This window comes from Paralichthys olivaceus, chromosome 4 (assembly GCF_024713975.1).
Source record: "Paralichthys olivaceus isolate ysfri-2021 chromosome 4, ASM2471397v2, whole genome shotgun sequence".
Lineage (NCBI taxonomy): Eukaryota > Metazoa > Chordata > Actinopteri > Pleuronectiformes > Paralichthyidae > Paralichthys > Paralichthys olivaceus.
Window position 1 is genome coordinate 23,319,437 of NC_091096.1, and position 26,804 is coordinate 23,346,240.

The window sequence follows — 26,804 nt, forward strand, 5'->3', positions numbered from 1 at the left end:
TGAAAACCCAGTTTCACCTTCTGCTGGGTCTGAAGAAGATTCTGACACTGTGCTCCATTTCCTCATTCCTTTGATTGATCTCAAAGCATTACTTTGCATATATTTATGATGATCAAAAGATGATCAAACCCCAGCTGCAGATTAAATTGCTATACAACACCTATGTAAATAAAGTTCCAAATAGAGATGTGAATATAGGCTGCATTAAAGGCTCAGACTGTAGAATTTAGTGACATCTAGTGGAGATGTTGCATGCTGCAGCTCAGTACCCATCACCTCACCCTCCCCTTCCAAACATACAACAAACAGAATATATTACATACATGATACATATGTTAAATAAAAAGTTTGATTTTAATCTAGTAATCTTCCCTTTGCAAATCACCAAAATCAATACGATGTTACTGTGACAGGTGAGGTTCTTAACTATAAATAAACAAGTCTCTTGTTTTCATTTCCTGCTGTCATCAGCATTTTTCTATCATCAGGTTACAGGTGAATACATATAGTGTATTTAATTATTAATTAACACACCTCAGGCACTGGGTCCAACAATGAGGCCTTCAGTCCAGGAATGACACTCGGCAGGTAGGGTGATAGATCCTACAAACAAGGACACATATCACACCATAAACAAAATGCTTCAAAAAGTTAAGATGTCATTTTAACATTATATTAAATATTATATTTAATAATTCATTGTAATATTTCTTCACAGCTGCCTACCTTCTGGTCAGTGAGGGAGTACATGTTGCCAATGATCTGAGCGGCCATCTTGCGCGTGTCGGTGGAGCGATCCTGGAAGGCTCTCTGGACGATGGGCATGATGAGGGCGAGTGAGGCAGCGTCGATGAAGTGAACAAACTTGGTGTCCAGCAGCGTCTGCAGGCATGTCTGTGTCTTTTTGGATGGATCCGTGAGGGCGTCCAGCAGGATGGGGGTTATGGCTGAGAGAACAATGACATCACTGTTAAAACCATCAGTAGTGAACAAAAAAAATCCTCAAAGTTTTCCTCTGAGTGTAAGCCTCATGTTATTTGTGTGATTTTTTAATTTAATTAATTCATGCCTGGTATTGTATTCATTGTTTTCTGTCACAATTTCTGAGGTGGTATTAACATGCGTCCTGAGTGATCTGATCACAATTGGTAAACGTTAAGTTGACATAGTGGTTGAAATAATACAGATTCAACCCTAAATCCTGTTGTGTTTCTCCACTGGACTGCAATATACAGTCAAATGATTCACACGTTTGGGCTTTTTTAAATTAAACTGTATAGACCATCATTTAAGTTTGAATCACATTTACAACTGTCATGCTCAGCGTGCTATGATCAAATAACATAATATTGTCGAGTCCCTCACCCAGGATTTCGGGGTTACGGATGACAGAGCCGATCTGTCTGAGGGCCTGCTGGCCGGCCTTCTGCACCTTCACGTGGGAGTCGGTCAGCACCTCGGTCAGCTTGGGCACGATGCTGGGAAGGCAGGAGGACAACTGCTTGGGAGCACAGTAAGCCATGGCACCCAGCAACTCCACCGAGCCTGGAGGAGAGAAGGGGGTTATTCACAAGATGTATATAAATGAAAAAGATTGAAGACTCAATTACTCTGCTCATCACAACAATAGCTTATATAACTGCTCAGAAAAACAGTCTTCAATCTCAGTGTGTGACAAGATTGTATAAATATCCTACAATCACTGTCGTGCCAGTTCACACTTAAAAAAAACTAGTTCACATTCATAGTTCATTTTCTAAAATGTTGAACTAAGTTCATCATTCGAATAATGAAGTAGTTCAGGTTCATGTGTTTTTGATAGGGATGGTTATGGTTTGATGACAAACTTATGATCATGTATTTAGTTATTGATCGATGTTGTCAGATCATGTAACTGGGCTGTGAGTGTCACGTCTCGTGTTGTACTGAGCACAAAACAACTCATTTTTCATTATGTTTAAATGAAGACTCAAGCAGTGGAGCGAATTAAAATAACACTAAGTTACTTCACGTACTGATCAGTCTTAATAACTTGTGATGAGTGTTGGTGTTTATTAGTTCAAGTGAGAGCAGGTCAGCAGGAGTGTGGAGGGAGGACACAGGAAACTCCAGCACAGTACAAACCAACCTGGGACACAACTTTCTTCAGCTTTCTAAAGCTGTTTTCAGACATGAACTCTGCAGAATTTCCACACAATAGAGTCCGGACTTTCTCTGGAGTTTGCCTTTCACACATGAACAACACAGCAGGAGATTCTCCACTTAGATGTGTTCACAACAACACAAAATCTCTGGCGGATTCAAGCGAAGAGTGGCACAGCATGCAAGAGACAGAATGTAATGAATAAGTTTCACTGCAGAGAAGTCATGTTTTTGTTTACACTGACAACTGTGTTGAACCATATCAACAATAGCTCTAGAGTCCCATTTCAACTTTATGAGAATCTTCTACTTACATGGCTCCTATTTTTCACCCAGAGATATTTGAATTCTTTTTGGTGTGTTAGAAACATCATCATTGCGTCCACTTGCTAACAGTGATCTCCTGCTGTATTGTCACATGGGTTCACTCAGAGATTATCCTGAGTTTTTACTTGGGGCTGGCAGGAAAAACTCTGGGGAATGTTTGCAGCAACTGACTGACATTTTGGTTCTCATATTCAGCCACTCCAGATAATTACATTTTCTGGAGTTCAGTGCACGTGGGAAAGCAGCTTAAGTGAGACTCAGATAAGTCAAAGCACCTGGAGACGACCAAATAATCTTGCATCCTAAATATACCAGGCCTCGAGTAGCTGTGTATGCATGAGCAACCTCACCTGCTTTAGTTCTCCAGGACTCTTCCTCCAGGGCCACCAGCAAAGAGGGGAGGACCAGTTTCACACCATGGGCACTAAGGTTCCTCATCACAGCCTTGGCACAGTCATCTGCAGCCTGGGGAAGGAGGAGACAGGGAGTGGGGTGATAAGTTAAGTCAGAGAGCACCCTTCAAGTTTTATTTGAGCAGAAAGTGAGATGTGAATGCAGAAGAGGCTGTGGCCTCAGGATATGAACTTCCCACTCACCTCTCTAACATACTGGTTACCATCTCCAAAGCAGAGCAGGAGGTGTGGCAGGACATGGACCACATATGGCTCGAACAGCTTCCCCAACATGTTACATAGCATCTCAAAGGCAAACAGTGATCCTGCAAAAGAAAAACAGGTGGTCAGCAGTTTCTTTTGGCAAAAAAAAATAACTTTGATGCTGAAATCTTTTGGGCCAGTTGCACTAAGCTTCTGGCAGTGGTGTGCTAGACACAATAGCTGTTATGGGGCTGCATCCTTCACAGGCTACATTGGCGAATAGCATCACAGTGGCTGTCCTATTTCGAATGCGACCGATGAAAGTGTTGAGAAACGGAGGCTCCAAAGAGAGGAGCCCAACCTTTTCCAGGAGTCGGTGACGAACCAGTTCAAAAGAAATAATGGTGCTGGCAAGTGACGAGACATCTAATGCTTGAGTATCACGCTTCAACTCAACTTACCAGCTTATGGTACAAATTTTAAATAAACCAAGGGGCATTTAAGCTTTCTCATCATGTCCAACTTCAGCTCTGTTGCTAGGCAACACCAATAAGAACAGGGCGAGCTGGTGACGCAGATCGCGGAAAGCGGCTGTAGACCAGAACAACTACTTTCAGTTCGCCCATGAAGAGAAACCACATCCTCCAAAGGACGCAGCCCCTGAATTGAGTCTAAGCTAATGAGGATGATGTAGTGAGACACACTGGTATCTGTATATACAGGTGTCAATTTATCTAAAGAATGACAGTTTAGCAGATGGATAATCCTCACTGACCTTCTCTCCGCCTGAAGTTTTTCTTGTCCTGGATGGCGTCAGTGAGCGTGGACATGATGTCCTGCTGCTTGAGCGCCAGGATCCCGAGACCTTTGACCAGGCCGGCCAGTCCGTACGCTGCTCCCTTTCTCTCTGCGTACTTGTCGCTCTCCAGCAGCAGCTGCAGCAGGTTTCTTACAATTCCTGCAGCATCCTCTTTAATGGCAGGGACTAAAGGAGGTAAACAGCTGGCGACAGACTCCTGGACCTGATGAGGGATTTGACAGATCACATGAGATTATGTGGGGAATTTTTAATTGCGGTCCAGAGGCAGGAAATTGAGATGTGCATATAAAATTCAAATCTTGAATGCTGAACATTGAACAATGGAGGGTAAGTAAGAACAGTGGAAACCGTTAAGTGATCATGTTTGCCCCAGGCAAAATTGATCACTATAAGCTGTTGATTAATATAACCAATTAGCTTCTGTATGATTGTCCCGGAACTTGAGGGGAAGGTAACATTGCTCACTTGCGTATGAACATGAACCTAGTACGATCTTTCTTCATAACTGCACATTCATCAGCCTGTCCCTGCATGCTCTCTTCCTCTCTCTCTTACGCTGATACAAACACCAACACCCGCACACACACCCACTGCCATCGGAAACGTGTAAACTCAGACTGGGTAAAAACAACAGAATTTGAAAACGTATGGAGCCAGATGAGATGGCGGGGCACGCTCGGTTCGGCTCAATTTGTTTGGCAGCGCACAGCGCGAAGGATAGAGGCTCGGGTAGGAGCAGTAAATTACTCAATGAGCCTGTAAAAAAAGTTTTTTACAATCCAAACATGTATAAAAAGACCAAAGTGAAAAAGACTGTTAAATCACAATATAACTGAGTTATTTAAACAAGCCCTATGACACAAATTGTGATTTGTGAATATGGGCTATACAAATAAAATTTGATTGATTGATTGAAACGGCATTTGTATAGGAAACGGTTGATCACTATATCCAATCACTTTAAGCAGTTTCCACTGTAGTTGGGAGGAGTTGTTTACCTGCTGTGATGGTGTAGAGAGTGCAGTGATGAGCTTGGCCACAATGGGTTTAACTTTGGGATCATTCTTGTCCAGATGTTTGGCTAAAGAGCCCATGAGAATAACCACACTCTGACGGACAGAGTCGTAGCTGGCGTCCTGGGGGGCATTCTTCAGGAACTCCTCAAACACTGGCAGCAGGGAGCTGACGTTGTCCTGTTACAAAGAGCAGGCACATGACGTAAAGTGCATGACAAAAATGTTGGTATTCAATGTGTTTAAGCCGGTGTGAGCCGGTACCTTTCCATGCGTGTTGAGTGCAGAGAGGGCAGCGTCCAGCATGCAGCGCCGCACATCAGGGTGGCGGTCGTTCAGCGCATCAGGGACGAAGAAAAGGAAGAGAGGGGTGACCTGAGATTCATCCAGGTACTGGGACAGCTTGTTCAGAGACAGGGCGATGCCACACCTAAAAAACAAGTGTGTATGAGCTCAGTGCACAAGAAGGAATACTTTACACTTTATGGCTTCTAGACTTCTGTTATAATAATATCATAGCTTTGATGATATTATCTGATAATATCTTAGACTTGTAATGTAGATAAAATGCTGGTTAATTTAGTATTAATTAATTTAGGTTCCTGAGATTCCTGAGAGATCCAAGATTCTCTATCTGGCTTTCAGTAAAAAAAAAAATCTTTGTCATCATATCTTTAACTTAATCTCATCATCTAACTCATTTAAAAGCTTCTGGTATGTCACACACTGAGATCTACCTGGCCTCCCATTGGTCAGGCGGAGATTCAGAGATGACTCGGCCCAGGGCATCCAGCACTGGAGGAGGTCGCTTTAAATAAAAAATACAAATGCATCATAACTTGATTTTTGACTTGAACATTATTCAGTAGTAGCAGCTACAACAGTGAGAGTAATAATGTGATTTGAAAATGTCTCAAGGTCTCACATAAAGTTTCTTTTGATAGAGCTCAGTCAGCTGGCCGAGCACAGTAGCAGACTGGTCTCTATACTCGGACACGGCACTTGACAGAGCATCGGCCGCGGCAGAACGGACCGCTTCCTCATGGTGGGTGACATCTCCAATCAGCAGGGAGCAGAGCTCAGGGGCCAGCTCCAGAGCCAGAGACTCCAAGAGTCTGAGGAGGAAATACAGAGGAAACTAATTAGTTCAACTGTTGATAATACAAATTATTTCGATGCTCCCTCACTGTGCTGAGGCACATTTTGTAGGATTAAGCATTTTTGAAAGGAGAAATCCAAGAATACATACCTTTCAGCCAAAGCTCGCCCCTCCTCCTCAACATCAAACTTGGCAACCCAAAGTCTACGCAGCAAACTGAGCCCAGTGGCCTCTGTGCTGTCAGTGGGCAGGGCAAACTCCATTTCCAACAATCCCTAAGCACAAAGACTGGGAGTTAATGTATGCATACACAGTCAGTAGGTCATGTACTATATATATATATATATATATATATATACACTGCTCAAAAAAATAAAGGCAAGGCAACAGAAAGACAACCCCAAAAAGGTGGAAGGGTTTTGCATGTGGTGGCCACAGACAATTGCTCTCAGTCTCCACGAGGGTGGCATCAGGGCCTGACGTCCTCTAGTGGGACCTGTGCTCACAGCCCAGCACCGTGCAGCTCGATTGGCATTCACCAGAGAACACCAGAACAACACTGGAATCCCCGTTCTCTTCACAGATGAGAGCAGGTTCACACCGAGCACATGTAACAGACGTGAAGAGTCTGGAGGCGCTGTGGTGAATGTTATGCTGCCTGAAACCTCATCCAGAATGGCTGGTTTGCCAGTGGGTCAGTGATGGTCTGGGGAGGCATATCCTTGGAGGGTCACACAGACCTCCATGTCATAGCCAACACCGCCCTGACTGCTGTTAGGTACCGGGATGAAATCGTCAGAATGATTGTTAGACCACACGCTGGTGCAGTGGGCCCTGGGGTCCTCCTGGTTCAGGACAATGCACGGCCTCATGTGGCCAGAGTGTAACAGTGCCTGGATGACAAAGGCATTGATGCTATTGACTAACCTAAATCCAATATTGAGCACCTATGGGACAGTATGTATTGGTGTATCCGTAGCTGCCAAGTGCAGCCACAGAATGTCCAGGAGCTCACTGATGCCCTGATCCAGGTCTGGGAGGAGATCCCCCAGGAAACCATCCGCTGACTCACCTTGAGCTTGCCCAGGCGCTGTCAGGAGTGCATACAGGCGAGCAGGGCCAATACACACTGAGTCACCTTATGAGCTGCTGTGATAAAATTAACGCAAGTTGGATCAGCCTGTGATTTAAATGTTTTACTTTGGTTTTCAGTGTGGTTTTGAATCCAGCCCTGAATGGGTTCAAGATTTTGAACTTGAATAATTCATTCATCAAGATCTGATGCATGATTTAAGTGCTCCCTTGATTTTCTTGTGTATATATATATATATAGTAACAGAGTTACCAGGTATCTACTATAGAAGTGGTTCCATTATAAAGTATTATATATATTTTGTTATTAGCATATGAATTCTTGAGGTATGGTTTGAGTTATGTTTGGTGACATGATCACAGTGACTTTGACCACCAAAATTGAATCAGTTTGTGGTGTCCCTGAGACATTGCATGAGAATGTGTCAGAAGGATGGGGAACTTAAAAACACAAGGCCTTAAAATGAAAGTGGTCCAAAGCTTACCCTGAGGGCGGAGTCCCGGACAGAGAAGCAGGGTGACAGCAGGGCGTTGAGCAGCACATCTATCTCTTGCTGCTCTGCCACAGTGCAGCCTTCGTCACCTCCAGCACTGGCACACAGAGCGGTCAGGCACTGAGACGCTAACACCTGCAACACGTATTGTCTTACAATTCATACATAGCTCAGACAGCAAATGCCTTGAATGCAATAAATAGAAACTGACAAATTCAGCACTAGAAAATGTATATACACTTTATACTGAGAAAATAAATCACGCCAACAACTATGAGCAGATGTTTGAAAGTTGTGAGTTTAAATTCTGTTAGTAAAACTGCTCGTCTACCTGAAGTCTTGGGGTGGCTGTGGAAATGATTCTGGTGAGCAGCAGCAACATGTTGACACGTGGAAGCAGCTCAGGCCCGTTCTGAGACAAGAAAACAACAGTTAGTATATAAATCCATTCAAATACAAATATACATTATTGTCACATAAAGCTTTCTCAATTTGCTTTGCATATTATTTTTACACACCGAGGACTATGCTTAATAACCGACTGCTCCGTGGATGACTGGTGAGAATATAAATGTGAATACAATGACAGCATGAAAACTATTATTCTCTTGTTAATAACTAATTTCTGGTGGCCTGCACCTTCCAATCAATATTGTATTTCCCACTCATCCTCATACAGTCTTTACTTTACCTCATCTATGGCAAAGTTATCAATGTTTGTCTCGGCCCGAAGCTGGCAGTGTTCGTTGATGACTTGCAAGGCTCTGGTCATCAGGTTCTCTGTCTCCTCAGTGCTGCCGGAGGACTCCCTGAGCATGGCGTTGAGGAGAGGGAAGCAGAAGGAGAACGCTGGTGCAGACAGGGGAGTCACGTCTAAGGAAGAAAATTACATTTTCAGGAAATACTATTTGAATATGTATTTTTTGTGATTCTAATATATATAAAGTTTTCAATAGTTCTGAAGATAACCTAAACATATTCAAAGAATTTAAAATACATCATTGCTAGAATTGGAATTGAAACATGCTTCAGAACAAAAGTGTGTATTATAGATCTATAAGTTGAAAAAACTGTGGTTGCCTGTGAGGTTTAAGTTTTAAGTGTCTGTGCTCACCAGTCTTGTTCTCTCTCTGCGGGACAGTGTGGTTGTGCAGCAGCAGGATAGTACGGTTGGTTGCTGTGTCCAGGTCCTCCTCTTCCCAGGCCGAGTCAAGCTCGCACTCCGGCTTCAGCAGCCGTAAAGTCACATGACCCACAAGCACAGCTGGAAGGAGGAAAAAAAAGACGATTAAAATTGACTTGCGCTGCTAAGACAGTTCTTTGTTTATCAAAACAATCAAAAACAGGCCAAGTACCTATATGGTGAAGGTGCTTGGGCATAAGGCACACTCCGATATCCAGGAAGAGTGGCTGGACGCGTGGAGCAGCCAAAGGGGAGTGTAGCAGGGGCAGTAGGACCTGAAGGGCAGCAGGGAGCTCTTTGGTGATCTGCGCTGGTCTCTCTATCAAAACAGCTTCCAGCAGACCCACCACGCTCTGCAGCTCCAAATCCAGCTGGGGACAGAAAGGTGAGCCACAGGCCAACGAGAGGACACCGTTAGAAAGCCGTGCTTCAGGCATTAAAGAAATCATTTTAATCTTTACTCCAGATTTGTTGCATACCCCTTGGAGTCTTTTGCGAATAGAGGTCTCCTTGTCAAGCTGGATTTGCATCATTTCCTTCTGTTTGCTGGTAAGCTGCACCTCCTCTTTGATGCCCTTTTTCTTTTTGAGCTCCTGTCAAAATGAAGACAAATCAAAACGATGTTCCAGACGGTATCACCTCCAAAGAACATTGATGTTGATTTGTGAACTTTACCTCCTGTAACTCCAGTTCAATGATCTGATCCTTGTAGGAGTAGGCCTTGTTCTCTCTCTTTAAGTTTCCTTTCTTGGTGGTTTCCTTCTGGGCACTGTAGAGTGTAGAGGTAAGACAGGAGTGAATAAAGGACAAGAGGGCTATATGGCCAAAAATGATATCAAGAAAGACTTTTTATTGTGGTTATTATAAATAATAACCACAATAAATGTCACATTATTGTTTCATTTAAGTTTCAAGACTGATGTTTGCTCCTGAGCAGTGGTGAACTGTACATTTCCCTATGGTTGTTCTGGCCTGCCTTGAACAGTCAACCTGACCAGTGATAATATAGCAAGCAGGAACGAGACGCACATAGCAGCCACAGATATTACAGCCCCGCTATTTAAAATCTTTGTAGCAGCCGACAAGATGGCAGAGAGCAGAGAGTTACTGCGCCACCTACTGGTTCACTAGTGATAATTACTTACTGCTTACTCCTACTGGTCTGCTTTATGAAAACCAGTGAGTGGCCATTGTAATCTAAAACCTTTTACTTGTACTTTACATTGTTGAAGCTTATGTTAACTTTATGTGAGTGTGTGTGAAGTTTTTGATACTTGTGATATGCTTGATGCTTGAAAATAAAGTTAATCATTTGTGTGTGATTATGATTGATGACTTTTGTCATATTGCTATTGAAGACAATGAAATCATGATATTTTATTGTGTTAACCAAAACGATGAAATAAACTGAAGAAAACTTTGGAGATTGTTGAGGTCAAAGTCAACCGTGGTTTTAGAGACTGTGTGTTACCTCTGGATGATGCTGTTGTCATACAGTTCTCCCTCGGGTGTCAGCATGATGGCGTATTCCTCTCTGGTGACCTGAAGGAGAGCAGGTTGGGAGAGTCCCTCTGTGATATGACTTATCACCCGCGGTAACAGCTTGTTGGGGGAGAGGCTGGAGAGAGCCCCAACAGCATTTTTCGTTGCCTGGGGAGAAAAAAATGTGAGCTGTAAACATCCCGGTATCATGTCACATAAATAAGTATGAGTCAAGACAAATGTGTTCAGCAAATGATGTAAAAATGTTTTAACCAGTTATGCTGCAGCAGTCAAGTACACTTAGTATTCTTATTGTGTATAACTCTCACGTGACGGTGTATTATTATCAGACCTGGTTGTCAGCATTGACATCTAGTAGATGAGGCAGGATCTTCTCCAAATTGTTTTCGATAAATTCCTCTGCTTTTATCTTCATGGAGGAGAGCAAAACAGGCCAGATGCCTCGACGAGCTTCAACTGAAGGAGACACATGGAGTATATAAGATGTCAAGTACAGGACAGAGCACTGATGCAATATCCCAGAGTCATTAAATTACAAAAACGTAGCAGGATGAAATTAGTTTATATGACTCATACTTATGGAAGGATGATGAGTGATTATCATGATCTCCATGGCCAAATTCTCTGCTTCGGTAGGGTCACCCCATTGGCTGGCAGTGGAGCAAACCACACACAACGCCTCCAGAAGAACACGAGGGGGGATGTAGCTGCGACCCAACTCAGTGGGCTCTCCTGAGTCTGACACCAGGACTTCCTGGGGCAAAACCTGAGAAATTACATCAGTCAGTAGAAAAAATAAACTCACTTTCAGTAGATGTGTAGTAACTACTGTAAATATATTTTTGAGGACTAAATCTGAATAATCAGTGTGTACTTTGTGCTTGTTGATGACCACACAGAGTTCTCCCAGAAGGCCGTAGGCAAGACTGGATCCACCCAGAGAGGAGAGCAGCTTCCTGACCGTCTGCTGTGCCCTCTTCCTTACACGCCAGCTCAGAGACAGCAGAATTGCAACAGTGGCGTGGTGATACATCCTACAGAACACAGTTACACGCAGGAAACATCAACGAGTGATTAAAGTGCAACAGGAAAGTAAATTAGACAAATGTGTAAGGAATCTATATTGTGTATTTTCCCTGCAACAAAACTACATTGGATCTCATTTGGACATAATGGAAATATACAATAATCACAACCAACAGCAGCTCACTGAAAAAATATCATTCATAATTATGTGACAGTCATTGTATTACAACTATTATGAAGGAGGTTAATATGGATGTTGATATACTTGACAATATGAGTACTTGGATCTATAAACACAGTAAAAAAGTAAAAGTTGGGTATGATACATTATAATGTATTCTAATGGACACATCTTATCTAATGACACCTATGTAATAATATAAGTAATATAAGGAATTCATTGTTGTTTTAATAGTAGGATCCTGCGGAGGAGAAAAAGTGGCTGTCAACTCTATAAATAAATAACTTGGTATCTGCTTACAACATTTTATGTGTTATAAAGCTTTTAAAATATGTATTCAATGTTTATGAATGCTAAATGAGGAGGATTAAAACAGTCTATCAATTTGCACTAATGCAATTAACAGCTATCTTCTTGAAGTATGGGTTTGATTGAACACCATAATTCACGTCCTGCGTTCCTCCTAAGAGTTGGTAAGTTCTAAAAATGTCACTATGCATCCAGATGATACAGTTCAGCACATGATTGTATGACAATAACAATAGCACCACACCACTGCTGCTTTTACTGTCGTGATGACAATGCTAACTAGAGTGTCATACAGGAAGTACATAACTCCATTAACGCTCAACAGTCCCCCTATGAAACCACATTTAAACTCACTAGATCTAGATTTTGAATTTGGAATCATGGAAAATGTCAAAAAGACACAATGTTAAAGAAAGTGAAAAACAAATCCGGGATCCGACCCTGGATCCTGATCCAAAATTTGATGTGTTCTTCCCTGATCCATACCACATCCTTTTACCAAGTTCTGTGGTAATTGCAAATGAAAACAGAACCTTGGTGGCGAAGGTGACAGTACGGACAGCTTCTGTGTCAGCGTTTAGTTAACTGTAATTTACATGAAAACATTCCATTATCCAGCAATACTTTAAGACATCTGTAGGGCAAAGGTTATATGCAGGTTATTCAGAGGACAGACTCACTTTGATTTGCTGCTGTTGAGTCTGTGGGCGTGGTCCAAAAAGAGCCGTTCACAGAGCAGTAGTACTGTGAGTAGAGCTACACAACAGTGGCAGAGACAGAAATAATCCATCATTTTAGGTTTTGACATTACCAATCACTCTTGAGCTTTTGCAATGCTGATATTAGGAAAAGATATTGCCATACTTTCTTCACTGGCCTGGGAGAGGAACTTCTCTGCGGTGAATAGTGGCTTCTTCTCATCTAAGATCACGTTCCAGAAGTTGGTGAATTTAGCTTCTGCAGAGACAAAGAATCTGCATCACTCACCATCCTCCTTCTCCAACAGTGATTGATAAATTGTTGAAATGAGAGCCTCACCTGTCTGTGTCTCCAGCAGAGCCAGTCGACTCAATAGAACAGAAGCTGCCACACCCTCTGCAAGCAAAGCATGCTGGGAGCTTTGGGCCACTGCCTTCTCCACCGTTTGGAGGAGCAAAGGCAAGAGGTCCGAGGCCTGTGCAAGAGTGTCACCTAGTCATCAGGGAAAAGAAATGTGGTAAGTAGTTTGACCTAAACTAATGCATCTGGAGATGGACATTTGACACGTGGTCTAATCTCCCTAGTGTCACTGACCTTTAAAGACCCCCAACATGGCCTGAAGGTAGGTGTGTCGAACCAGAGAGGTGGAGGTCTTGAGGGTAAAAGCTTTCTTCATCCAATCCAAGAGAGCAGTTGGAACTTCTACTGTAAGGCGACTACTCCACTGGGAGAGCACGGACACTGCATGCACCAAGGTGCCCTCATGAACTAAATTAAACAAGGTAAAGTTAGTGCTAGAATGAAACAGTGACTTTGCAGACAATTTCCAGACTCATGGCATAAAATTGTATTTTAGGTTCGGATTGTCTTGTTTTCATGGAGTTGATAAGTCTGCGGAGGATTCTGGCAGGAAAGAGAGGATGAAAAAACAGAGCAGTGATACCTTCTTGCTGTAAATAAGGGATGAACATCACAGTGACTGCAGCGCTCAACGTCTGGCTGGAGGTTCCTGACACGGCATGATGGCTGCAGCTGGCAATTCCTACGACAAGACACAAATTAAGTTGAAATATGTCTGTGTCCATTTCTCTCATGCTTACATCATACCTGAAAGTACCCCTCACCTGACAACACACTCATCTTCTGGGCAACAACTGTGAGCTTTCCCTCAGACCCTGAAAACGCGAGAATTGTGCGTCAGCTGAGCAAAACCAAACATGATTGAGACAATACTTCATTCTACAGGGTAATTAAGTTGTTCACCTCCGAGGATCTTGAAGACGTGTGTGACCATGTCCTGCACTGCCGTGGAGTCGCTGCACTGCTGAGCCAGGTTCTGCATGGCCTGGACCGCATCCTCCATCAGCTGGGCATTATTGGCTTTAAGCTGACCTGAAACCCAAAACGAGCATGTTTATATACTCTAAGCAGAAGGTGGGTGGTTCAACTCCAGTCTTTGTACTCCAGACTGCATTCAAAAGTGTCCTTGTGCAAGTTACTCCGATGCTACACTTTGAGTGGTCTTCAAGATGAGAAAAGCTCTATATACAGTAAATACAAACGCTTTAACTACAGACCATTTGAGTTGTCATTAGGACTGGACAAAAACGCTATGTAAATACAGTCCATTATGATGGCTACTTATTTCCATAAAGGTCTTACTTGCTATGGCCTTCCCGATATCCATGGCATACTGACTGAGGTCAAGAGTCACACTGGACAGCAGGCAGGAAATGGCTAGAAAGAGACCAAACAATGTATTAATCCACTATCTGAGAGCTGGCTGAGCATTAAATATTAAACAAAGTCATCAGGAAGATGACTTACTCTCCATGGCGTTCTCTGGACTACGCAGCATTGTCTTCTGCAGGATAGGGAGTAGCTGCTCCTTGAACTCAGAGTGGGACACATGACGCAGTAAGGAGCCACTTTTTTCCAAAATGTGCTGTTGTGGTTTTATCTTGCTCATAAGGACAGATTTAACATACAGGTCCAACAGGGCACTCTGAAAAACAGCACACATAAGTTGAAATGTTGCTGCTACTTTTGCAGCAAATGGAAGGTTACAAATCAGGCAGGATCAAAAAAGGGTTACCTTATGCTTCTCTATTGTAGCTTTGTCTTTCTGAGCAGTGCAGAAGTCTACACACACCCCCAGCATGGCCAGGGTTGTAGGGCTTTGGTCCAGACTCAGCAGTGTGCTGAAGTACTGATCCACCAGTCCAGGGTTCTGTGAAACAAAACACATGTCAAACTTACTGAGCGCACACATAAGGATGCATGACTGTCACTATGATATTAAATTTGATTAATTTTGAAGGCCCACAGAAAATCATTTGTTCTGCAACCAGCATTAGCAGTACAATTTACCAGTCATTGTTAGCTGCAAGCTTATTTCTAACACAGAAAGTTCAATCTTTTTAAGGGACTCTTTCTAAATGTGGATTCAATGTTACAAACATGTAGCTTATTAAATATAAAGTCACTCAAAGACAGATAAATCAGTAGATGACAATAGCCTTTTTGATAAGCTTGAGGGGATTTAAGCCCAGCTTTTCTGGCTTTTTCTGCAATAAATAGAAACATAAAGCATTCACTCCCAGGTCAAATGACTCTGCAGTAGACACAGGTTTTAATTAGCTCCTGCTCGGATCAGCAGTGATGGAAACGTGACACCGGAGTGAATGCACTAATCTGGCATGGCAGCGAGGTGAGAGAGTATCTCAGTACCTACAATAGTAAGTTATTTGGGCTTTTTTCCCAGGTAAAAGCTTTTAATTTTGTAATGTAGTTTTTCCTCACTGTAGTTGAGGATCAAGGGCAGAGTATGTCGAACCTTTTTAAGCCCTACATATACGGAAATATGAGCTATACAAATAGAAATCTGTTGGTCTCACGATTGATTATTACTTGGTGTTAAAAATGCACTGGGCTGTAGACCTCTGCTTCACACAAAAATGAATGACAGAACTGAAAATGACAATTCAGGCTGATCATAAAATAGATCCTCCCTTCTGACAAGATCAACTTGTGTGTCTTTGACGACCAGTGTGTATGGCACTCACTTCCTTCCAGAGGTGACTGAGATTTTTCAGACTTGATTTCTGAGCGATGGTCTTGGCTCCACCCACAACCTCTGCGACAAGAAGGCTCTGAACTTCCACCTACAAGAGAGGGTAATAGGCCATAACGTTACACCCACATCCGAGATAACCACGGGAATCCAGCCACATGTGGAGATATTCTGAGTGTCAGTGACATTTCACACCTCTGGGAAATCTGTATGACTCTAAACTTAGAATATTTGCTTCAGAAAATAACAATATCAATGGTGTTATTTATGTTCAAAAAGTCAGAAACGTTCACTGACCATTTTCTTCCAGATGGGTCCCTCTCTTTTCTCTGGGGCAGAAAACACAGTGGGGACTAAAAGGATTGTCCAAGACAGGCCGATGAAGGCAGCAGAGCCTGAGCTTTTACTGAAAATATAATAAGTAAAACATTAGAAAGGGGGAAAAACAGGGTAACGTAGAAAAAAATAGACTCCTTAACAAACGTACCTGTTTTTATTTAATCAGCTGTTTGTTTCTATTGTTTCTTTTTATTTCTATCAAAATTATGTAAAAATGTTCTATTGTCTGCTGTTTGAAGTAAGAAATACTGTTTCTTATTCTAAATTTTCTTTTTTTATGAAAAAATAATATAATAATATAATAATGTTCATTGCTTATCCTGTTTATCAAACACAGAGCGACAATGACAGATAGATGCTGACAATGCAACTATAAACAGTAGTTCAGACAGAGCAGTACCTGGGCTCTCCACTTTTGCTGATGACTCCACTGTTGAGCAGGCAGTGGAGGAGGCTGGTGACCAGGATGTCCGGCTGACTGTCAGCCAGCAGGCCAATGACAGTGAGCAGCTGTCTGCGTGATGCAGCATCCCTGTCAAGCACACACATCAATTATGCTAACAGTTGTTTGTGTTAGTTTGTCCAACACATTTCTATCTGAGTAGGTTAAATAGCATAAAACACTTCCCAATGCAACACACTTCAACAGCACAACAAGCTGCAAATAAAGATTTAGCTCAAACTCATGCAGTGTAATACAACAGTCCAATTATTGCAGGACTGTTGGACTGCATTCATATGGAATGAATAGTTTGGAGCCTCAGGAGGAAGAAGGGTCTAGTAATCCAAAGGCTCCTGGTTCATATACACTGAGCCCCAACTGCTCCTGATGCTGCGTTTGTTAATGTGTGTGAATGGGTGACATAAGCTGCTTTCAGATATGCACTGAACTCAGGATAATCTCTGGAAATTAACCAAAAGGGCTGTATGTGAATGCAAATCTCAGTAAGTGTTGATGAAGACATAAACTCCTGAGAATATAGCAGGAGATTGTCTGGAGGATTCACTGCAAGCCAGTGCGGTCTGTTGATGATGTTTCTTACATGCAAAGAATCCAATTATCTCAAAAACAAGACTCCAGAAGATGCCAACAAACATGTCAACTTGGAAAAATTAGATATGAGATCTTTTGTTGTTAAAAACACGTGATCTCCGCAGAATAATTCGCACATTGCCACAAGGGCGCCAAACTGCACCTGAACGCTCTGGAGATTTTTTTGTTGTTGTGAATGTGTCTGACTTTCTTCTACTATATTCTTTATATGTGAAAGGCAAACTCCGGAGAAAGTCTGGAACCCATTGCACTTTGAGTGGCAGATTGAGTAGAAATAATCATTTACCTTCAATTTTAAATAATGGTTTTGAATAAACTGAACCATTTACTGGGAGCATTGCACAGTGTCAAAAACAGTTTTCCTGCATGTGAAAGTTAGTACATGAACCTACCGATATCTGTGTGGCGTGAGACAGAAGAGCTTGCATAGTCCCTTGATGGCAGGCTCTGGTAACTCTAAAAAATGTGTTTTGAAGAACCATCAGTTGCAATTACATCCCCATTTTCATCATCATCATCATGTCAAAAATGTAATAGCACAAAAACCCTCACCTTTGCCCTGTAGACACCGTTTCAGCTCTCCAAATATCTCTTTGCGCTCTTTCACGCTGGCTGTGGTCACTTTTACAGCAAATTTTTTCAGCGTATCTGAAACCTGAAGCAACAAAGCACAGTTAATATGAGAACTGCTGTGATGACTTCAGTGAAGCAGACAGCAGCAGTGACATCTTCACTCAGACCCACAGCCAAGCACCAAAAGAGATTCAGTTTATTCTCCTGTCTAGAACCAGGGGGCAATTTGACTTTAGGAATGCCTTCAACAAGCGGCTGATTTTCTGTCTGTCTATCGATATAAATTGTAAAGAATAAGTCACGTTATCATGAGATTTCCTGCTTCTCACAGAAAATTATAAAAGTAACTCTCAAGCCATTGCATATATGGTCATAGATGATTAGTCAATCAGAGGAATAGATTGAATCTTAAATCTTACTTTGCATTTTTGGCTCAAAGGTATGTTATTTTGCCAGAACAGATAATGTATGTAATGTAACTATCATTTTGTGTGTTCCCTTTACTTGTGCAAAACAATCACATCTCATAAATGACTAACATATATATATATATACATACATATAAATATACACAATGTATAAATACATGAATAAGGATTAAAACCATAGGAACGAAAATCTGCTCTCAGACATCCGGCTGTTTGCTGACGAAGAGCATCAGAGAAATCTGATAAGATATATTTAGTTACAAACTGATTTTTAAAGGCAACGAAAAAACATCCCTATCCTGTGCAACACTTGAATCAAAGCTAAAAATGTGGAGCACTTTGTAAATGTATTTTGAGAAGTGCTGTGTAGATAAAAGACAGCTATTAGAGTTTAAGGTTGATGCACGACTAATTCCTACTGTTGTAGTAACCCTGATAAATGTCAAATAAAAGCTTGTCAAAAGTAGAAAACGGCTCTCTTCTTAATTGTACTGTGTCAGTGAATATAAGAATGAAAAGGATGAACACGTTACTTTGTGGAGAGACTATGTATTCACATTTCTTTTAATACAAATACACTGTGTAGTCAACAATGAGGGCCTTGGTTTACTTTAATCAACTGGTGGTCGACAAAGGAATCCTGAGCAGAGTTCAAACTGTCTCTGTGCTTGTCACCACCCTGGGTTTAATATAATAATAATAATAATAATTTATTATGGTCCACTGCTTGTGGAGGACCGAGGACGTAGCTTACTGACTCATCATCGTTGAAGATGCCTGTTGGATTGATTTGATTAATACCAACTCCAGTCGATGACAGTGAGTTAAAGCCCCTGATCAGACCCACAGCTCAGACACCAGTCCCCTGTCTCCTCCACACACCCAGGCTACGTAGCACTGAGCTAGCAGGCGGCTAGCTAGCCGCTTGCTAGTTGTCGGTGAAGTTTTCCCACTCCAGTTTCTCGACGAACAAAAAACAGACACCGGCGAGTTTATTAAGTGGCACTGGATAAACCTGCGCTTAGATTCCCTTCATATATGATCATCATTCAGTAAGCTGATAGCACACTACAGAAAAAACAGCCACACAAACCTGCGTGTCCGCAGCCATCTTGCCGGTCTTGATGCAGGAAGAACTTCGTGAGGTCACTTCCGGGTTACACAAGCTACGTAACCTTTTTTTTTTACCTTTAATATAATCAATACTATTTTATTATCTAAATTATATATCATCTGTTTATATTATCTAAATGATATATCATCTGTTTATATTATCTATGTATTTGAAATGATCTGTTTATACTATCTTAATTATATATCACCACTCTATGTTACCCATTTAATACATCATCTGTTTATGTTATCTAAATTATATATCACCACTCTGTTACCCATTTAATACATCATCTGTTTATGTTATCTAAATTATATATCACCACTCTATGTTACCCATTTAATACATCATCTGTTTATATTACCTGTATGATATTTGATCTGTTTTTATTATTAAGAAAGCAGTCCCCAGTCAGTTGCGTGACTTTCTTCATAAACATTGGATCACTAGAGTGCATCATAGCACAGCACATCCCGTTAGACTCAGGAACATTTGATTGTTTTTTGCTTGTGAAACTTCTATCCATTTATTCTTTCAGTGAAAACAACACAATTTTGGTGTGAATACAATTCTTGTTAAATCGTTATTCTTTTTCTTTAAATTTGGAAAATGCTTTATTCATACGCAAGCCTCTTTTTGATTTCCCCTCTCTTTAAATTTCACTCTATTCTCAACTCCCCGCTGCTCACAAACAATGAAAAATATATAATTCAAGATAGTCTGATGGCTACATGTTGACTGCACTGTGTGAGACTGACGGTTCTGGTTTTGAAAATAATGCTTATAATAGTGTGGCTCTAAATAGCAACCAACATGTGTGGTTATGAAACTTCATATGTGGTCTGGCCAAGTGTTTACATAAACTCATTACATCTGCTCTGCATATTTCTCAATTTCCCACAAGGGGTCAGTGTTATACTCTTTGTCAAAACTGCAGATTACAGTAAAAGCTATAAAATACATTTATCAGGATTGTCTACTGTCAGCTCCAGGCCCAAACTTTCTTCTCAGGCTTTCTTCTATACTGGTACAACAATTGGAATCATTTTTTTCCAAAAACTGAATATTTAGGCTCTACAGTAAGAAGTTACATGAAAAACCTTTGTCAGTGGATTGTGTGTAGTGGATTAGATTAGGGGGAGGCAGTAGCTCAGTCCGTAGAGACTTGGTTTGGGAACCGGAGGGTGGCCGGTTCAAGTGTTCAGCCTTCATGGCTGCCCACTGTTCCGTGTGGTCACTGTGTGGATTGTGTTCCGTGTGTGCTCTGTTCATACGGATCGGTTAAATACAGAGGTCAAATTTCCTCATGTTTGCATGTTGCATGCTGTGTGTGGGACAATAAAGAGGAATCCTAATCTTAGATTTGATTTTGGACTGGTCTTCTGGCAAAAAAAACAAATGGAATAATTAAAACTCACTCAAAGATTTAAAAAAAAACACATTTTAATAATGAAGGCAAGTTTGTGAACATTTGATTTTAAGCAGCTGAACGTTTGCATTACTCTTTCCCATCTGAAGCTAATGATTGTTATTTACCAAATGTATCAAATTTTTGTTCTCTTCTGTCCTCTTGTACAAACACTTGTCTCTCCTCAAATCATTGCTTAACTTGTCAGGTGACATGGATTCCGTCTTCATGGTGGCAGCTTTCTGCTCCTCTGAGGTGTGCACTGGAACGGGAACAAGCACGTACAAGCAAATAGGACAACAGTAGCAGCATAATGATGTCTGGTTAAGAATATCAGTAAATTGTAGTGGGGTGATGCCAGAACACTTTATTTATATCTAATTGTAAAATATCTTTATGATAAAGAGTTCTAACAGGGAGGGTAGTGGAGTGGTTTTACTTATTTCAATGGATTTTTAAAGACTTCCAATCCATGTATGAACTGGCGTCTCATTCCACTGTGGTCCAGACAGAGGCACGACTTTGGGAAAGATATACTAAAGAAAAGAAGCAGCCAAGCAATCAGTGGTACCATATAGATTGAAAACACGTAAGCATACTCCCATAAATATCTCTAAACGGAGAAACATCACAGAATGAGCAGTTCAGGCAAGATGCTTGAGTCCAAGAGGTCGGACATCTCTTTTCCTGGATGTTTTATCTTTATCCCTTCGTCGCAATATCTTCTTTCCTTTGATCAGGAGAGCATCAAGGAGCAACTGTCCTCATGCGCTATCCCACAATAGCAAAGATTATAAGTCCGACAATGACAAGTGCTGCTACCACTCCGATGCCAATAAACACCACCTTCATCTTCTTGTTCTCCCATCTTTTCTTTTGCTTCACCTGATGGCTGGTCTTTTCAAAGGCTCTACTCTGTGAAGAAAAACACAATGAGGAGGTTACATTGCGTCGTGTTAATTATTTTACGTGACTGATATTCATACACATACGCCAGGATACAACAATAGAGGCACAAAGCCAGCAGACTAACTTGTATAAGATTTCGTAAGTCAAATTACAACTTACTCATCTATAATGAACTTTAAAGGTATACTACTATCAAGAGTACATTTAGAGTAAGCATTTACAGAGATTTCCCTACTTTGCCTTTCTCAAAGCAATCATATAAAAGTTTTGTATATTAACAATGGATAACACGACTACTTTAGTCTGCCCACGGATCAACATAAAAGGTCACATCATTTTCACATTGCTCCGTTAACCTGTGTCTGTTCTTTTAGTTCAGAGAAAACCACATAAAAAAGCTGCTGTTTAATGCTCACAGAACTTTAGACCATATCACATGTGATTTGTAATGAACCCACAGAAAATTATCAACCAACTCTGCAGTCTTTTTCGTTTTTCAGTTTACGGTTGTTTTTTTAGTCCACACCTTTTTGTACTCAACCTTCTCAGTACCAAAAGGCAGTCAGACAAAGCGGGGAATGGTTTTAGAATTTAGCAACTGAAGAGTGAGTTATTACCTTCTGGAATTGTGAACAGGAAAACAGCGCTAAAGGAAGTGTGTCAAGTGCTACTTACTAATTCCACAGATGTCTGTCTGTCTTTCTGTCTGTATGTCGAACACATATCACACAAACTTGTTGATCGTAGACAACAGTTTCACTGCAAATAAAACCGGTCGAACAAATGAAAAGTTCTTAACTTCACTCTGCACCAAAGACTGTCCAGCACGCAAACAATAAAAAAGTGACAGTATATTGTAAAAGTGTTTGAAAAGGACTCACTAATGGAAATTCTGAAGTAGACTCCGGAGTGTATCAAAGAAGCAGTCTTTCTTTAAATCATAATACACATGGATTACTCACTATACGGAAAGGGAAGATAAAACAGAAATTGTTAAGAGCATTCATCTGTAAAATTATTCAAGAAGTCTCTGTCTGTCAGAGATCTTTGTGGCAAAGATTTAAAATTCTGTGGACTGAGCAGGTCCCTACTTGCAGCGGCTCTGTTACTGCAGGCCACTTTACAGGCAAAAGTAAACAACCCATTCCAAACTGGCAGGTTGAGAACAGGCTCTGAATTAGTTAGACTTAAATTCATTACATATTTACAAAACGACTCAAGTAATTACAGCTGGTTCTTGCTGCCTCCAACGAAAGTTGCATTTTTTTCAACACTTGGCATCAGCGGAAAAAGTTGACACAACACTACTGAATGAACTTGTTATAACTTGTTGCATAATTTGAAATCAATATTTATCCAGCATACAGAACATTAGCATGATTTGCGGCCATGGTTCTAGACATTGTAAGAGTGTCTGTCCGTGCTTTGTGGGTAGCAAACAATGCTCTTATCCTCTGCTGGTGAAAAACCACTCACATAAGAGTCCGAAAAAAACAGTGAAAGGTGGAGATGCACCACAGTGAGCTAAAAGATGCTGTGGGGAGCTGCAGGGTCTGATGGGTTTGTCAATGCAAGCTACCCCTCTGAGATCCCATGTAGTCACTTGATCCATTGTTATGAAATAACAATGTTGATTGGTACATCATGGGGCCACATTTCTATGGTCTCATTAAAAATTTGAGTGAGACTGAGCCTGAGACTGAAACTTTAGCTCGAGAGCTGCGTTCCCAGTTGCTAAAATTAAGAGTTGCTGTTTTTGAGAACTGCTCAACAATGTGATATAACACAGGCAGAATGGGCAATGTGGGAATGATGTGACCTGCTTTCTGACCCCCGGACGGACATTCGTCTCGTGGCATGTCCTGGACTCACTCTGTCATACCCAGGGAGACCAGCTCACTTCATTCATCTTAGGAAACAATAGGAAATACCTTTCTAAAAATAGCACCATAAAACACAATCAGGATGTAAATTGTACATTTGTTTTCCTCTCCAGCTCCACCTAAAGTGTATTTATAGACATCAATATGATATTTCCTGGTTTCAATCCCTAGACGCTTTAGAAATGATGTGTTTGTGCCATTTGCTGGACTTATTCACCTTATCCATCCAACACAGAGACTTCCACTTACTTTAAATAGTCTAGTTTATTTTCTCCACAACCCTCCCTGCATACCTTTTCCAGCAGCACATCTGCCCTATCTTCCAGTTCACCCAGTTTGCCAGATCGCTCTTCAGCCTTGTTCAGGTTGTCCAGCATGATGACCTTCACCTCCTCCACCTCCTCCTGGGTCTGCTGCAGGCGGTTCTTCCCATTCTCCTGTCCAATCAACACACGCAGCATAGATTAATCTCGCAGCCTTTTCAAATTCATTTGCATGCTTACATTGTTTGGGCTTTAGTGAAAATAACAAACACAATGGGAATTTCTTCTTGTTAACACCCAGTGACAGCTATGTGTTCCATGAGAGCATTTCCCAGCCACCCGGATGTGACACATTTTATGCTATAGCATAAACAAAGGAAGTAAATTAACGAGGATCTGTACCTTTTCCATACAGAACAAGTAGCTCTGGATAAAAGGATAAAATATGTGCATTTTTGTATTTCTTAGGACAGAAATTTTGACTATATATTAGTTAGTTATGAGCTCCTTTTGAAATGTGATATCATATCGTATTTCCTTCATGTTTTCTGCTAGCGAATGTTTTTATTTTCGTTAAGTTAAGAAATTTCAGCTTGTCTACACAGACAACTGAAATCTGCACTGACACAGATCACCTGTTTTATATACACAGCAATAATCTTGCAGTGAATTTTGATGTCATTGCACTTGAAAACAAGAGTCCACTCATTTGTTACTCTATGATTCAACTAATTATTATTGAAGCATTCAATGGAAAATAGAAGACCAGAGAAACTGGTTATGAAACATGTAAATAATAAAGTAAAGCAGGACAAGTTTTCCCACAGTTTCCTCCAAGATTATGATCTTGCAGCCGTCTGCTATGACGATAAAGCAGCACAAGAGGACAACAGTGTACGTAAGCTCAGCAGCAACAGCCTGTGTAGGTTTGACCTTGGAGTAATTAATAACCTGAACGTTCCCCGTCACCTTTGCTCATGAGCTATGTGAGGAAACCTGCATTTCAGAGGTTAACAGGAAGAGGACAGCAACAGATAGAGAAAAAAACCCACAACAACAATCTCAACATCTTCATTCAGTTCATAATTCACTGTCATGAGGAGGTTGTTTTTCATTTCCTGTGAAGGGAAAGTCTTTACATACAGGATGAGCGACATCCTGTATGTAAAGACTGCACAGCTTCACAGTCAGACTGTGAACCAGGCTGAGAATTGTCATCTTGTGGACAATTGTTAAAACCTGATTGACAGATGTCCTGAAGGCCCATTTATCTCATTCTGGACACAACAAGCAGTCAGAGTGAACAATGGTCAGTGCTTAAAAATCAGCCGACTTTATCTTAACACAGGGACTGCTGCCCCTTCCAGTTCCCCACCTTCCTTCCTTCCTTCCCTCCCTCACTCCCTCCATCCTGCCAGCGTTAATGTAGGTACCTGGCATTACCCAGGGAAACCGCACATAATAGCTTGGTCATTATGGTGTAGTAAGTGTGGTTCTTAATCTGATTGGAACAACACTGTTAATTCATTGTGCCCCTATTCTTCATTGGTAACTTCACAAAGCCATAATAAAAATGTCTTCACTGTGAAAGGATGAGAACTGTGAGAGAGGATGCAGAGGGGACAATAGTTATTATGTTATTATAATAAGTATTAATAATGTACCTACCTACTAATTCCACAAACGTCATCTGATCAGCTTCACACTTGGCATGTATATTGTAAATTGACAAAGTGCGGTGGTGCAGCTAGTTTGGTGCGATTTGGACACACGATAAGTTCCATATGAATAAACGTTGAGCAAACAAGCGCTCTGTGGCAGTCCAACAGGCAGTCTGTAGTCCGAGTTGAAATTTCTTCTACATCCAGGGATAAAATAGTGGTCAACACCTGGCAGTCTAACAATATGTTTCCTGCCAGATCATTCTGAAATTCAATTTCATTTCAAGGAAAACATTGGCAGTAAAATGTTCATTGAGAATAAACAAAGTAGGATAAACACAAAGTCTTCTAACTTCCCTCTGCACCATAAACTGTTTATAAAGGTCTCTGCGCACATAAACAACACAAAGTGACAGTATTTGTGTTTTATTCGTCTTATTTGCATGTGTTTGATCCATCACTTAAATACTAGTCTTCTTGCCCCGATTTATATCACTCTCCATTGAAATACTCAATATGATCACACAGCCGATAATACCTTTGTCTGATTATAACTTTTATATTATTATAGCTTTTTTGTGTGTTGCTATACATTGGAGTTATTTCTTCTATATTCATCTTATTCCTCAGGGGGATTTGTACCTGACACATGTCTCTATCCAACTACAAACTGATTCTCACTTGAAAGCCCTCTCTCACAAACAGTCTTGATTAAGTGGAAGACTTGACAGCAGCTGCAGTGTCTCCTGCCCCATGTGTGCAGAAGTATCACCTTACAGGACTTTGCCCACAGACTGGGGTCACATCGTACTCTGTACCTGAGCAGACTTCCCCCTCTGCTGCCCCTCTCCTCTGACAGAAGCTGTCCTTCATGTGAGATGTGTTTGTTAAGCCACAGCACACTGATATCTACTCACCATGTCTGTCGAGTGTGTCTCTGTGCCTGTGTTCGAAGCTGTCACCGGATCCAATGCATTTAAGTGCGACTCCGGTGAATTTTAGAAACAGGAAACGCGGTGAAGCAGCCCTGCGCTTCTACTCCTTCACACAAGCCTGTGCACCGCCCTGCGCTTCTACTCTACTGTGCTCTTCTTACTGTCCTTGTCTCTGCGTTCTTGTCTCTTACTGTGAGCTCTGTCGCTCGCACTTCTCCGGAGCTGCGTGTCTCTCGGTTTCCTTTATGGACTGGAGCTGACGCGTTCACGGTATTCCCGGAAATCTTACAGTTACAAAAAAGTGATCACGTGACTAATGATTGCGTTGTCCTGGCTACTGAAGCTGCTTTCAGACAGGGGACCCATCTCCGGATAATATCCTGACTTTCTCTGTAAGGGCTGTGTGGAAGAACGGGACTCTCCAAGTGAGAACTTCCAGACTTTCTCTTGGTTAAAACTGCAGGTTCATGTCTAAATAAGCCTAAAACTCCCTGGATTAGGAGACTTAATGACAAAATACACATCTTCTCAATTACAATAAGTTACATTTCAAGGTCATTTGTATCTGATTATTTTTATATTTTGCTGCACATTCGAGAGGTAACACTAAGAGAACATCTTGCTGTAGAGGAGCCCACTGACAGGTACTTGATTTGCATTGCATAAGATTAAACCAATGG

At 41.3% G+C, this 26,804-nt stretch overlaps 2 protein-coding genes across 2 annotated transcripts in view; both read right to left on the reverse strand.

Moving 5' to 3' along the window:
• Positions 1–19,101, reverse strand: part of gcn1 (GCN1 activator of EIF2AK4) — a 28,974-nt gene extending 9,873 nt beyond the window's left edge. The window contains exons 1-38 of the mRNA XM_069524300.1: positions 19,045–19,101; positions 17,503–17,605; positions 17,343–17,406; positions 16,297–16,428; positions 15,855–15,963; positions 15,550–15,648; positions 14,580–14,714; positions 14,312–14,489; positions 14,147–14,221; positions 13,748–13,876; positions 13,609–13,659; positions 13,428–13,526; positions 13,079–13,252; positions 12,824–12,976; positions 12,650–12,742; positions 12,466–12,541; positions 11,144–11,303; positions 10,846–11,035; positions 10,601–10,725; positions 10,238–10,416; positions 9,442–9,535; positions 9,246–9,359; positions 8,939–9,137; positions 8,698–8,847; positions 8,275–8,456; positions 7,915–7,995; positions 7,575–7,718; positions 6,148–6,272; positions 5,824–6,013; positions 5,636–5,706; positions 5,163–5,328; positions 4,884–5,078; positions 3,841–4,087; positions 3,066–3,187; positions 2,820–2,934; positions 1,366–1,545; positions 727–947; positions 535–603 (exon numbers count right to left, since the gene is read on the reverse strand). Of these exons, the coding sequence (XP_069380401.1) occupies positions 535–603; positions 727–947; positions 1,366–1,545; positions 2,820–2,934; positions 3,066–3,187; positions 3,841–4,087; positions 4,884–5,078; positions 5,163–5,328; positions 5,636–5,706; positions 5,824–6,013; positions 6,148–6,272; positions 7,575–7,718; positions 7,915–7,995; positions 8,275–8,456; positions 8,698–8,847; positions 8,939–9,137; positions 9,246–9,359; positions 9,442–9,535; positions 10,238–10,416; positions 10,601–10,725; positions 10,846–11,035; positions 11,144–11,303; positions 12,466–12,541; positions 12,650–12,742; positions 12,824–12,976; positions 13,079–13,252; positions 13,428–13,526; positions 13,609–13,659; positions 13,748–13,876; positions 14,147–14,221; positions 14,312–14,489; positions 14,580–14,714; positions 15,550–15,648; positions 15,855–15,963; positions 16,297–16,428; positions 17,343–17,406; positions 17,503–17,605; positions 19,045–19,062 (5,007 nt within the window). The 5' untranslated portion in view covers positions 19,063–19,101. The remainder of the gene's footprint in view (positions 1–534; positions 604–726; positions 948–1,365; positions 1,546–2,819; positions 2,935–3,065; positions 3,188–3,840; positions 4,088–4,883; positions 5,079–5,162; positions 5,329–5,635; positions 5,707–5,823; positions 6,014–6,147; positions 6,273–7,574; positions 7,719–7,914; positions 7,996–8,274; positions 8,457–8,697; positions 8,848–8,938; positions 9,138–9,245; positions 9,360–9,441; positions 9,536–10,237; positions 10,417–10,600; positions 10,726–10,845; positions 11,036–11,143; positions 11,304–12,465; positions 12,542–12,649; positions 12,743–12,823; positions 12,977–13,078; positions 13,253–13,427; positions 13,527–13,608; positions 13,660–13,747; positions 13,877–14,146; positions 14,222–14,311; positions 14,490–14,579; positions 14,715–15,549; positions 15,649–15,854; positions 15,964–16,296; positions 16,429–17,342; positions 17,407–17,502; positions 17,606–19,044) is intronic.
• Positions 19,102–20,490: 1,389 nt separating this feature from the next.
• On the reverse strand, positions 20,491–26,521 carry vamp5 (vesicle-associated membrane protein 5). Its single transcript, XM_020093578.2, has 3 exons — positions 26,107–26,521; positions 23,559–23,702; positions 20,491–21,388 (listed from the first exon to the last, which is right to left on the reverse strand). Exons 1-3 carry the CDS (start codon positions 26,107–26,109, stop codon positions 21,245–21,247), a joined length of 291 nt encoding a protein of 96 aa, XP_019949137.1. The 5' UTR covers positions 26,110–26,521; the 3' UTR covers positions 20,491–21,244.
• Between the last annotated feature and the right edge of the window lie 283 nt (positions 26,522–26,804).